At 39.6% G+C, this 12,386-nt stretch overlaps 1 protein-coding gene across 4 annotated transcripts in view; it reads right to left on the minus strand.

The window, feature by feature from the left end:
• SORCS2 (sortilin related VPS10 domain containing receptor 2) overlaps positions 1-12,386 on the minus strand; it is a 1,292,493-nt gene that overhangs the window by 88,889 nt on the left and 1,191,218 nt on the right. For all 4 annotated transcript variants that reach the window (XM_072620161.1, XM_072620158.1, XM_072620159.1 and 1 more), the window contains exons 13-14: positions 9,483-9,574; positions 7,956-8,063 (exon numbers count right to left, since the gene is read on the minus strand). In XM_072620161.1, the coding sequence (XP_072476262.1) occupies positions 7,956-8,063; positions 9,483-9,574 (200 nt within the window). The remainder of the gene's footprint in view (positions 1-7,955; positions 8,064-9,482; positions 9,575-12,386) is intronic.

The following is a 12,386-nucleotide window of genomic DNA, read 5'->3' on the forward strand; positions in this document are numbered from 1 at the left end:
TAAGCACTGGGGATTTGAATCCAAGCTCTTTTCTATTACACCACATGATGCAGCACATTTGTATTTTGTTCATTCAATTCTGCTCTGAGTCTCCAGGATTCTAGACTCATAGAACCATGCTGTTGTTTAGCTGCTTGGTCATGTCCAACTCTTCATGACCCCATTGGGCGTTTTCTTGGAAAAGATACTGGAGGGGTTTCTCCAGCTCGTTTTTACAGACAAAGAAACTAAGGCAAATAGAGTTAAGTGACGTGCCCAGGATCAAACATCTAGTAAGTATTTGAGACTGGATTTGAACTCAGGAAGGTGAGTCTCCCCAACTCCAGGCCTGGCGCTCTATCCACTATGGTGCCACCTAGCGGCCCCATAGAAGCATAGTGCCAATGGAAGTAATGCCAGAGGCAACATTATGTGATACTCTACCCAATACAGGAAGCCTGCCTAGATCATCACAACAAATAGTCATCTAGCCTTTGCTTGAAGACCTTCACGAATAGGAAACAATACTTAGTAAAACAATCATTTATGTTTGAGGCAACAAAGTAGCAATAGTGGATAGAAGGTTGAGGCTGGAGTCAGGAAGACTTAAGTAGTTCAAATCTAGCCTCAGACAATTACTAGCTGTGTGACCCTGGGCTAATTGTCTAACCTGCATATATTAGATAATAATTATGAAGAGTTTAATGCAGTGCCTGGCACATAGTAGAAACCTCATAAATGCTTATTTCCTTCCATCCTTCCATTTTGGAGAGTTCTAATTGTTCACAATTCTCTCTTGTGTTAAGCTAAAAAAATCGCTTCCAACCATTGGTTCTAGTTATGTCCTCTGGAGTCACATAGAGTATATAGATCCCATTTTCATACGATAGACCTCGAGATAAGTGAAGACAGCTAGCCTATCTGTCTTCTCTATTCCTCCCTTCTGCAGGCTACACAGCTTTAGTTCCTTTGACCAATCTTTATGCAGAATAAAGAACACTGGCTTTGGAGTCCTTGGTTCACATTCTGCCCGTTACCTATTACCTTGGTAAACTTGGCCAAATCACCCAAATACTCTGGACCTCCCCTGTGAAATAAAGGGTTTGGATGACGTGGCTTCTAAGGTCCCTTCTAGCTCTAAATTTAGGATGTGATGTTGAGAATGAAGGTAACGATATCAACAATAATGGCTGGCATTTATATAGCCCTTCAAAGTTCACAAAGTGCTTTTCAAATATTCTCTCATTTGATCTTCACAACAACCCTGAGATGTAGGTGCTATTATTACCCTCATTTTACAGAGAAGGAAACTGAGGCATCTAGACAGCAGCTAAAGTGACTTGCCCAGGGTCACGCAGCTACTAAGTATTTGAAGTGGGATTGAACTCAGGTCTTCCTAACTTTATCTCTAATAATACAGTTTGAAAGGGAAGGGACCTTAAAAGCCATATAGACTAATCCCTTCGTTTTATAGATGAGGAAAAGTAACATAACTAGAGTTAAAACTAATATATGCTAGAGGTGAGATTTAAACCTGGGTCTTCCAGAACTCTATCCACTATGTCATGAAGACACAATGTCTTAGTTAATTTTAGTTTTGTGACCTTCCTGACCCAACCCTAGCCACCTGAGGGCTGGATGGAATATATAATTCATGTTAGGGAACAGTGAAAGATAAGATTGGCTAGGTAGAGTGAAGGCCATATCACAAAGGGTCCTGAATGCTTAAAAAAGAGACATATCTGGAAATTAACAGACCAACTGTTCTGTGCGGCTCATGACATGACTTCAAGGTCAATTCCTAAAGAAGAACAAAACAACGAGCTTCAAGTCCTTAAGCCAAATTAATAGAAGTGATCAAATGAGTTCACAATTCTACTGTCATCTGCTCAGGCTAGACCCTTCCAGAATACTGTGTCCTGAGCTGTGTTGTGAGCTGGTGTTTATCTACGGGAAGTGATGAGGATGGTTGTGAATCTTGAAAGGAAGAATGAAAAGTTGAAAAGGTCACTGTCCAGTTCAAGGACAGTCTTGTACTTACTAAAATGTAGTCCCCAGAAACACACACAATACTCCAGATGTTATATGATCAGGACAAGGTACAGGGGGATTCTAGACACCATTCTAGACATTTTATTTTTATCAATATAGCCAGCAGAAAAAGAATGTGACTAGGAGGAGTCAAATGTCCTGGGTTTGAATGAATGAATAAAGCTCTCCTTAAGCACTTACTGTAAGCAAAGCTATTTATGTGCTATGTGCTAAGGATACAAATAGAAAAGCAAGAGACCTTGCTCTCAAGAAACTTACCTTCTAATGGGTCTGAGTTCCAGATTTGCCACTAATTTATTGTGTGGTCATGGAAATGTCATTGAATCTCTCTAACCCTCAGGTTCCTCATAGGTAAAATTAGGGGGTTGGACCAGGTGACTTAGGTCTCTTCTACAAAACAAATATTATCATCTTTTTGGGCTGTCATATCATATTTCTAACTTGTATTGCATTTACGATCATTAAAACCCCCATGTCTTTTTTTTTTATAAGCACTGTTGTCTAGTCATGTCTCTCTGTCCTGTACTCATGTGAACATTTTTTTTTCCTAGAGAAGACAGAGCGATTATGAATATGAGACTTGTCTTTCAAATATCTTAAGGTCAGTCAGCTGCAAAGATGAATTACTTTGTTCTCCTTGAACCTGGAAGACAGAACCAGGAACAAGGGATAAATGTCGAAGAGGGAAATTTAAGCTTGATATAAAGAATATCTAGTAATAAGAACATTCCAAAAGTAAAATGAGCTGCTGGGAAATAGTAGGTTCCCCATCGGTGGATGATGTCAAGCAGGGATTGGATGACCACATGTCAAGGTTGTTGGGAAGGGTATCCCCTTTCAGGTCTGGGCTTGGCCATATCCCTTTAGAGATTCCTTTTGACTCACATTCTGTGAAGAACATTCTGACAATTAGAGCATTTCAAAAATGGAATGAGCTGCCTCCTGAAGTAATGAGTTCTTCATCACTAGTGGTCTTCAAGAGACTCAAAGAATATCATAGGAGGAATTGTTACAACAGATTGTGATTAGACTAGACAACACCTAAAGTTTTTTCAAATATAATATTACATATGATTCTGTGGTAGGGGGTCTTAAACTGGAGTCTGTGAACTAAAAAATATTTATACAAATGGTTTCTTTTGAAATCCTATATATTTCATGCATTTGATAAGGGCGATATAGTTTCCACCAGACTGTCAAAGGGATCCATGTTACCAAAATGGTGAAGAGCTCCAGGTTTATGGTAAACAATCACACATAATAACCAAGTTTTACACCTATCAAGTACTACAGAGGCAAAATTTTTCAGGGCATAGGGTCCTAGGTGAGTTTTTTGTTTTGTTTTGTGTTCCGTTCTATAGACATACTCAGAATGACCACTAAGCAGTCACTTCCCATCAATGCTGGCAGGGCCAGTTAGAATCACCAGCACCAGATCTCTGTTGTTGGAGTATATACAATTGGCCTTATGATTTCTAGATGGGGGAGGTAGTAAGGTGGCTCCAGATAAACTGTGTGGGAAGTTGTTTACAACTGACTAGGTGTGTGTTCCTGAAACTATGGGGCTTCTCTACTGCTGAGTGTTGAATAGTAACTGGCTGCTGACAGCAGACCTCATTAGTTTGATGCTCATATCACCAAGCTCCCATCCCTGTGACTGTTACAGTGGGGGATGCAGGCACATCCATCTGTTGCTAGCAAATATGTGCTATAGATCAGCCTCATACGACACATAGGACCTCAATAATTAATGATAATTAGCACTTTACAGACAGGAACTAATTAGATAATGAATCTCCCTCCAAGCCTTCTTAGGTTAGTAAATGCCATTATCTCTGTATTTTGAAAATGTTCAAAGTGGGGAGCTTAGAGTGTTAGCTAGCCCCTTATTCCCCTGTGGGTTTTCTGGAAAATGTTTGTCTATTTAACTAAAGGATCTTGCCTTTTTAATAACAATAAATTAAATGTGTTATGCCCTTTGCAGCTGCAAAGAACTTTCCTATTAATTATCTCATTTGATCCACCCAACAACCTGGCAAGGTAGGTAGAGCAGACATGATTATTTGCCTCACTTTATAGGTAAAGGAAACTGAGGCTCAGAAAGTGTGAAAGACTAACTGAAGGTCAAGGGAATTTAGAGTATCTGAACTTGGAACAGAGAGATATCTTAGGGGAGAAAGACAGAGAGAGACAGAGAGAGAGAGAGAGAGAGAGAGAGAGAGAGAGAGAGAGAGAGAGAGAGAGACAGAGAGAGACAGAGAGAGACAGAGAGACAGAGAGACAGAGAGAGACAGAGAGAGAGAGAGAGACAGAGACAGAGACAGAGACAGAGACAGAGAGACAGAGAGAGAGAGAGAGAGAAAGACAGAGACACAGAGACACAGAGAGACAGAGACAGAGAGAGACAGACAGACAGACAGACAGAGACAGAGAGAGACAGACAGACAGACAGACAGAGACAGAGAGAATACTGGTTGACCTCAGACAAATCACTTAACCTCTTTATCTTCTAGACCAGAGGTGTCAAAAGTGAAGCTCTGTAATTGGGAATGTACGTTCAGTCATGTTCTAACTCTTCATGAGCACATTTGGGGCGAAGATACTGGAGTGGTTTGTCATTTCCTTCTTCAACTCATTTTACCCATGTGGAAATGGAGACAAACAGGGTTAAATGACTTTCCCAGGGTCACACAGCTGGTAAGTGTCTGAGGACAGATTTGAACTCACAAAGATGAGTCCTCTTTACTCCAGGGCCAGTATGCCATCCACCGTACCACCTAGCAGCCTCCCTGTTTCTATTTGAGGTTGAGAACACTGCTTTGAGCTATTCCCTAAGACGCTAAATTGTAGAGAAGGAGCTGACCTTCACTGACAGACTGAGCTCCTTCCCGTGGGAGCTCACTCTACAAGTAAAATCACATATCCAGCCCCTATCCTATATGTAACAGAACCTAAGGGGTCCAGTTTAGCTTTTCAGTTATGGATCTGATTTCCTTATCATCATGAAGATGCATTTATCGTGACTCTCAACCTTGCATTGGATTGATTTGGCCTTATATAATTCTGATGATAAGATCACAGAACCCCCGGATCTCAAGGCACTCTGGCTCCAATTACAAAATCAATGTGATTGTGCATGTTGGGAGACAACTGCCTGGTCAGCTCTGAAGGATTGGTCTGCAAACTCCTCCCCAGACAGTTCTGGAGGCTTTATTTTGCAAATTAAATGAGAGTGCATTCACCAACAGATGTTCCAGAACCATTTGTATGTTAACATCCAGCTGAAGTCAGTGAGAGTTTATGTGTGCAAGGATTACATGGCTGGGCAGAGAAAACAGCAGTCAGTTTGCTCCTTCCTGGTCCTGGCTTCTTCTAAAGGCCTTGTCACCACCCTGAGGGTTCTGAATTTTGCCCACCATATTCATGAATTTTCCATAAAGAATAAAGAGACAAAAGAGATCAAATTGTCCAGATGCTGTGGAAGGGTCACTCCTATAAAAAAAATGATCATTGTGTTGTTCCAGGAAATTTCTGACTCAACTTTTCAAGGTCAGACTCGTCTCTATTCCAGGCTACGTTTCTTCATAAAGCTGAACAAAATGTTTGAAAAGGACTCAACTTAGCTGAGCACTGGACCGTTTTGTAATAATACGAATAAACTTATATAGGATGACAGGACTATAGAATTAGAGCTCAAAGGGACCTTAGAAATCATGAATCCCGACCCTCTCTTTACAGATAAGTTAATTAACGCACATAGAAATCAAGTGATTTGCCCATGGTCACACAGCTAAGTATCTGAAACAGCATTTTAATTCAGGTCTAAGTCTAAGTCCAAATCTAATTCTTTATTATGCCATCTAGGTGCCCCCTATTTTTATTGCTCGGTAAGGTTTATGGAATGCTTTTCTGCCAATATACTTGGAAGAAAGGTAATAGAAACTGTATCATGCCCATTTTATAGATGAGAAAATTGTGGCTTAGAGATGTAAGGGGACTTGTTCATAGTGTCATAATTACTAAGTGCTACAGAGCTGGGGGTTGAACCTCTGCCAGGCATCTTTCCATACTCCAAAAAGCCTCTCTTTGAGATATTACTCTGCTTTGATTACTACAGACAAGGCAGAGGTATATTTGACCATACCTAAATATATATTATGGGAATCTCCTTGAGAATTGAAGTATTTCCCTTTGGCTACTATGAAGCCCACAGTCTGGAAAACAATATTCTAGGTGAGGGTCTAGAGACATGACTTATGCAGTTGAAAGGGGAGAGATTTATCTGCCTATGAGGAGTCCAGATGAAATGCCTGTACTAATGAGATGGAAGATCCCTGCAACATTGAGTATTATTGTGATGGACACAGGAGAAATGACATAAATACTATCATGAAAAATATATCTATGACCAGAAAAGGTAAGCAGAACATACCATGAGGAGCACGGCTGGTGGATGCACAGACCAAGGGCAGCCCTAGTGCCCATAAAATGTGAAAAGAACCGAGAGAGGCTCGCTTTTCATTGGAGTACTCCTTTGTGGGAGATTTATGGAAAAACAAAAGAAAGATATGCATGGAAATCTTAGGATTTAGAGTGTATGTCTATGGAGAGAGTGTATATATATATATGTATATACATATATACACACACACACATATATATGTATATTATGCATATATGTGTATGTGTCATATATAGAGTCTATATAGTGTACATATATAGAGTGTATATATAGAGAGTATACGTACACACATGTATATATACAAATATATATACATGCATATATGTGCATATCCACACATACAACACATGTACATACATGTGTATATACCTATAGACATATATGCTTACATATACACATGTATACATACATATATGTGTACAAACACACACACATATGATTTTGTTCCATGCCACTCATGAGGATTACACTGAGGCCTAGAGAAAGAAGATGGTTTGCCCATGCCCATGAACACGTAAACCACCAGAGCCAGCATTCAAACTCAGTCTATCAGACTTCAAACTCTCTGCTCTTTCTACTGATAGTCTTTGTCAATGGTGGAAATAACCATATTGATAAGGACACAGATCCAATAAAATATTGACATTTTGCTATTGTTATCATATTAAGGTAGAGGGTAGGATTATAGGGGTTAGAAAAGAGGTTGTAGGAATTAGAAATAAGTTGGCGGAAGGGTAGGTTGATTCAAAGGAAGAGTAAACAAAACAGGTTGGGGAGGGAAGAGGAGAGTAGGCCTTGTGGTAGGTTGTAGGTAAATTTACATCAGGAGTTTTCAAGTTCTTTGAATCCTTCTATCTTTGACTGTAACCCGCTGCAGAGTGTTTACAGGAGGATGACTAGGATAGTGGCAGTATTAGAGGTCACATGGAGATGGGACTTCTGATGGAGTTAAAGATGTTTAACCTGCAGAAGAGAAAACTAGGGAACTTGCCATTGATGCTTTTAAGTATTTGAAGGCAGAAGAAGCATTAGATTTTTCCTGCTTGGCCACAGAGGAGTGAGCGACTAGCAGTGGATGGAAAGTGTTGCTGAGAGGAAGGTCTGGTTTGATAGAAAGAAAAAAAAGGCTTCCTGACAATTAGAGCTGTCTCTGAAGTAGAATGAGTTGCATCTGGAGGTAGTGACCTACCTCTCAGGTGGATTCTAGATGACTGCTTACTGAGGACAGTGCAAAGGAATGTCTATTGATATATGAGGTAGACTAGAGAAATGCCTCTGAAGTCCCCAACAATTCAGAGATACCATGATTCTAAGAGAGAATGAAGAATCACCCTTGCTCTCAGGTGTTGGCAATATTAACTACAGCTCATTACATCTACAAGTTAGGCAGAGCACTAGCAGTCAAACTCAATTAAGCCTTGAGCCAGCTGACTGGTACCTAGGAAAGAGGGTAGTCACTTACGTCATCACCAGAGTCTCATCCCCCGGCTCGCTTAGCAGTCCATCCACAAAGACAGAAGTGCTGGTAAAATTGTGTGTGCTCCAGGTATGACCTTCATCAATGCTGAACCTGGAGAAGGAGAGAGGGAGAGAGAGAGAGAGAAAGGTGTCACATTTCATTTGTCACATCTGATCTCACAATCTAGGGCCATTCCTTAAACAAATAGCACAAGAGGATCTGCGTGTATGTTTCCTTTTTCCATTTGTTGAGTAAAATGTCAGCCTGACAACAGAGGACTCCAGGTACCTACAGATCTAGTCACATTTCCTAAAAGTCAGCTGGGTTTGTCTAGTTGTAAGTATTTTAATTAACTAAATGTCATCCCAGCACTCCCACCCACCACCCCCACTCAGATGCCTGTGGGGAAAACCACATGGAAAATGTACCACTGACAACTACCAGCATTCCTAACAGTCTCTGAATCTTGTCAGATGATAATTACAGTAATAATATCTCACTGTAACATAATAGATGTGGTGTAGTGAGAAAGATACACACACACACACACACACACACACACACACCTCTAAGAGTCAGGAAACTTGGGTTCCTGTCCTGGCTCTGTCACTTCCTAGCTATGTGCTCTTAGACAAGTGATATCTATTGTTTTAGCCTTATTTTCCTTATCTACGAAGGAAGGAAGTAGGAAGGCATGATGTCCAAGATCCCTTCCATATCTTAAATTCTATGTTTCTATGACATACATGCCTTCAGACTGCTGCTAGAGATTTAAAGAAACTGTTGCTTGGGATAAGGATTCATGTTTTCTTATGGCTTATGAGTGCTTTCCTTCCCCATGGTGTATTCTTCTTATTCTTTTAAAGCTACTGCCCAAACATTTGATTCTCCTTCCAAGGGCTGATGGACACCTCAGGTCTTTTCTTTCCTTCCCATAAAAAGACATATCTTAGACATAATTGAACATTAGAATGTAGAGTTGGAAGAACTTTAGAATACAGACCCGTAACTTTATTAGAGTTGGAAGAGACCTTAGAACACAGAATATAATAATGTTATAGCTGGAAGACACCTTAGAAAACAGATCCTAGCAGGTCAGAGATGGGAAATTAGAGCATAGAACATATGGTGTTAGAACTGGAAATGAACTTGGAACAAAACATAATGTTGAAGCTCAGAGTCATCTTAGAACACCAATCATAGATTGTCAAGGCTGGGAGGGAACTTAGAACAGAAGGCGAGAACTGGAAGTCATCTTAAAGATCATTTTGCCCAACCTTGTAATTTCACAGGTAAGAAACCTGAAAGCCCTGAGATGTTAGGTCACTTGCCCAAGGTTAGTTACATAGCTATTGAGAGGGACTGATAGACCAACCAGTCATCTGCTTGTTCTTAATGTCTGCCTACAACCAAGGATCAAAAGTCATTGGGGAGAAACAAACAGGTAACCTCTTCCCCATCTCTCTTCCCCCTAATTCCTGCAATCCATCTTAAATGCTCTTTCTCTGCTGTAAAGAAGGAAAGCCTTACTTGAGTATTTTCAAGGGGATGGATGTGTCTTTGATAGCCACAATCACTCCACCATGATCCAGGTACAGAATGTGGTGTTCTTCTTCGAAGACCTAGAAACCAGGCCAAAGAGAATCACTGAACAACTGAAGGGTACATATTAAAAGGCATCAGCAAAATAAATTACAATTAGAAGCCCACAGAGATGTCTCAACAATTTATTTTTCAAAGCATACTTAGCACTAGCAACAACAAAAATTGCATCTTCCTTTAAAAAATCTAAAAAAGGAGTTCAAAGAACTATAGTCTTTTGGAATTGTAAGGAACCTATTATCTGTGATTACTCTGAAGTTAACTCTAGTCAGGGTAATTTTTTAATGAATAGTCAAACTTTCATAATTGATGGCAAATCTATAGCAAACCATACCTTCACCTGTATCACATGATTGAAAGATCCTACTCTATTTTTTGCTTATTGATTTTTCTTAAAGCATTTCTTTCAATAGCACAAAATTCTGCCCTAATGTGCCATCACTGCAGGTTTAAGCAGGAACTGGAGAACTCCTTCCCTGTAAGCTCAATAACCACCCATGATGCTTCCCAGGAGATTCTCGCTTCAGGTCATGTTTGAACATGATACTGCAAAGATTCTACTTTATGATGATTTCAATTAAATCCCAACTTGGTGAGCCATCCCAGTACTAACACTACTATTCTAGAATTGGGATTTGTCTCTTCTTCAGGATGTAAACTTAAGAATGAGCTTGGCATAGTAGAATAATAATTGCTCTTGGGGTAAAGTAACAATTCACCATCAATCTATGGCCACTTCTTCTTGGACCTCAGTTTTGTCAACTGAATAAGGAGTGGAGTTGGACAGATGTTTATTAAATTCCATCCTGTTCTAATATTCCGGTTTATGTTTAAATATCTCTTCTGGTTTCTATGTTCTATCCAGCCCTGACATTCTACAATCCATGTTGAAATGGCCATTCTGGCTCTAACCTTTTACCTTTTAACATTCTTTCTTGGAATCTGTTGTGATTCTAAGGGGAAATATGGAAAAAGGAAATTATGGATGGAGTTCAACCCTTATTTCAAAGGTCTAAATGACAGTTTCAGTTCTTAATAAACAAGTCTTTAGTCTTCTGAGATCACTGGTCTCAGTCATCACAGTAGGCACTTATATCTCAGTTTCCTCTTTTCCTTCCACAGGAGGCCTAGTAAGACATGAACTTCAGCAAAAGAGATGATGTATGCACAAGCACACTTCAGGTTGTAAAATGCCCCATAAATACAATGTACTGCGGTTTTTATGATTAATGTCTCCTATCAGTTGATAATATAACATTTTTCTCCTATGAGTGTCCTAGTAGGAGCTACAAATGGAAGATTTTCAATCTATCAATTCTTTCCTCCAGATGTTCAGTCATTATTGAAGAATGAAAACCTTTGAAAGCATTTCCATTTCAGTTCTCTTTCTTAAACTTTAAAAGAAGTACATGACTTTTATCACTGATCTTAAATGGAAACTAGCCCCAGCGTTTCATATTTTATGACCACGTCTACTATATCTGAACTTTGAGAAAGACTGTTGAGTAAATCAACATGAATTTATTATGCTCTGTGTGTGAATCAATAGGCATTTGTGAAGCTCTGTGTGTGAATCAAGCACTACGTAAAGTGCTCTAGAAGATAAATTGAGCAGTGTGAGATTTTCACAGAATCATAGGATCTCAGAACTGAGAAGAGATCTCAGAAGTCATCCAGTATGACCCATAACTACTCAAGAAGTCCGATCTGAAGCTAGGCATTTAACGACCATTCCAATTCTGATTGAAAACCAGCAATAGTGAGGAATCATTGTGGTGGGCCGTTCCCTTCTTGAACAGCTCTAATTGTTAGGGAGTTTCTTGTTGTAATGAGATGAAATTTGTCTAACTTCACAGACTATGCATAAGGGGCAAAATTGCAAGTGTGGATTGACACTAATCCATTCATTTGTATTAGGAACAGTGCCAACTCAGATGCTGATGACCAAACAGATATGGGTACAGAATTAAGCAACTCCAAATTATGCATATGTTACTTGCCAGGAAAAATGTTTGCACATGTAGATGTTTCATTCTCAAAACCATATGAAATCAAAGCTGTGATGACAACTACTGAAGAAACAAAAGCTATCTGTAACCCCGCCCCCCAATGCTGCTGAAAACTTGAGACTGACAAAGAAAACATGTCAGGAGCATATTCATTGACCTCATCTTCTTTGACTGAGTTGTCTCTATGGCTGGCAAAGAGAACAGAAGGCTGGTGAAGAATTGTGAGAAGTGACAAGAGCCAAGACACAAGACAACTAAAATGACTGTCCATTTTGAGACAATGGCAGAAGTAGGAGTTGCATAAGATGATGATGTACTGGACTGTCATTGATCCCACATGTGGCTCTAGAATAATATTTCCCCACACATATTACTCTATAGTAATGAAATCTTTACTGGTGACTTTAGATGTATGAGTCAAGAAAATACCTTAAAGCTAGTAAGAAATGGATTTTACTTATCCTAGGTATCACCAAGGAGTGTCAAATTTTTGCCTATGGCATACAAAAAAATGTACAACTAATGTATATTTCATATTTGAGGAACATGACTATGAACAAATCTTTAGATTTGCTAACTTCATTTACTGTCTCAAGAAGGAGACTGTAAGAACATAAGCCATATATGGTGACATCAAGCCACTTCCAAAGGAATTTAGAGACAATGTCCAACCAGAAATCAGAGTGGTTCCACAGCTAAAGTATTGTAGAAGATTTTTGCAGGGTAGGAATATCCTGACAGATTGCAGAGACTGATGAGAAGGATGTTAACTTTAACTGGCATTAAGAAGGTGAGAACAGTCCCTTACCACCGTTGAGGGGAT

Source organism: Notamacropus eugenii, chromosome 6 (genome assembly GCF_028372415.1).
Source record: "Notamacropus eugenii isolate mMacEug1 chromosome 6, mMacEug1.pri_v2, whole genome shotgun sequence".
NCBI classification, from domain to species: Eukaryota; Metazoa; Chordata; class Mammalia; order Diprotodontia; family Macropodidae; genus Notamacropus; species Notamacropus eugenii.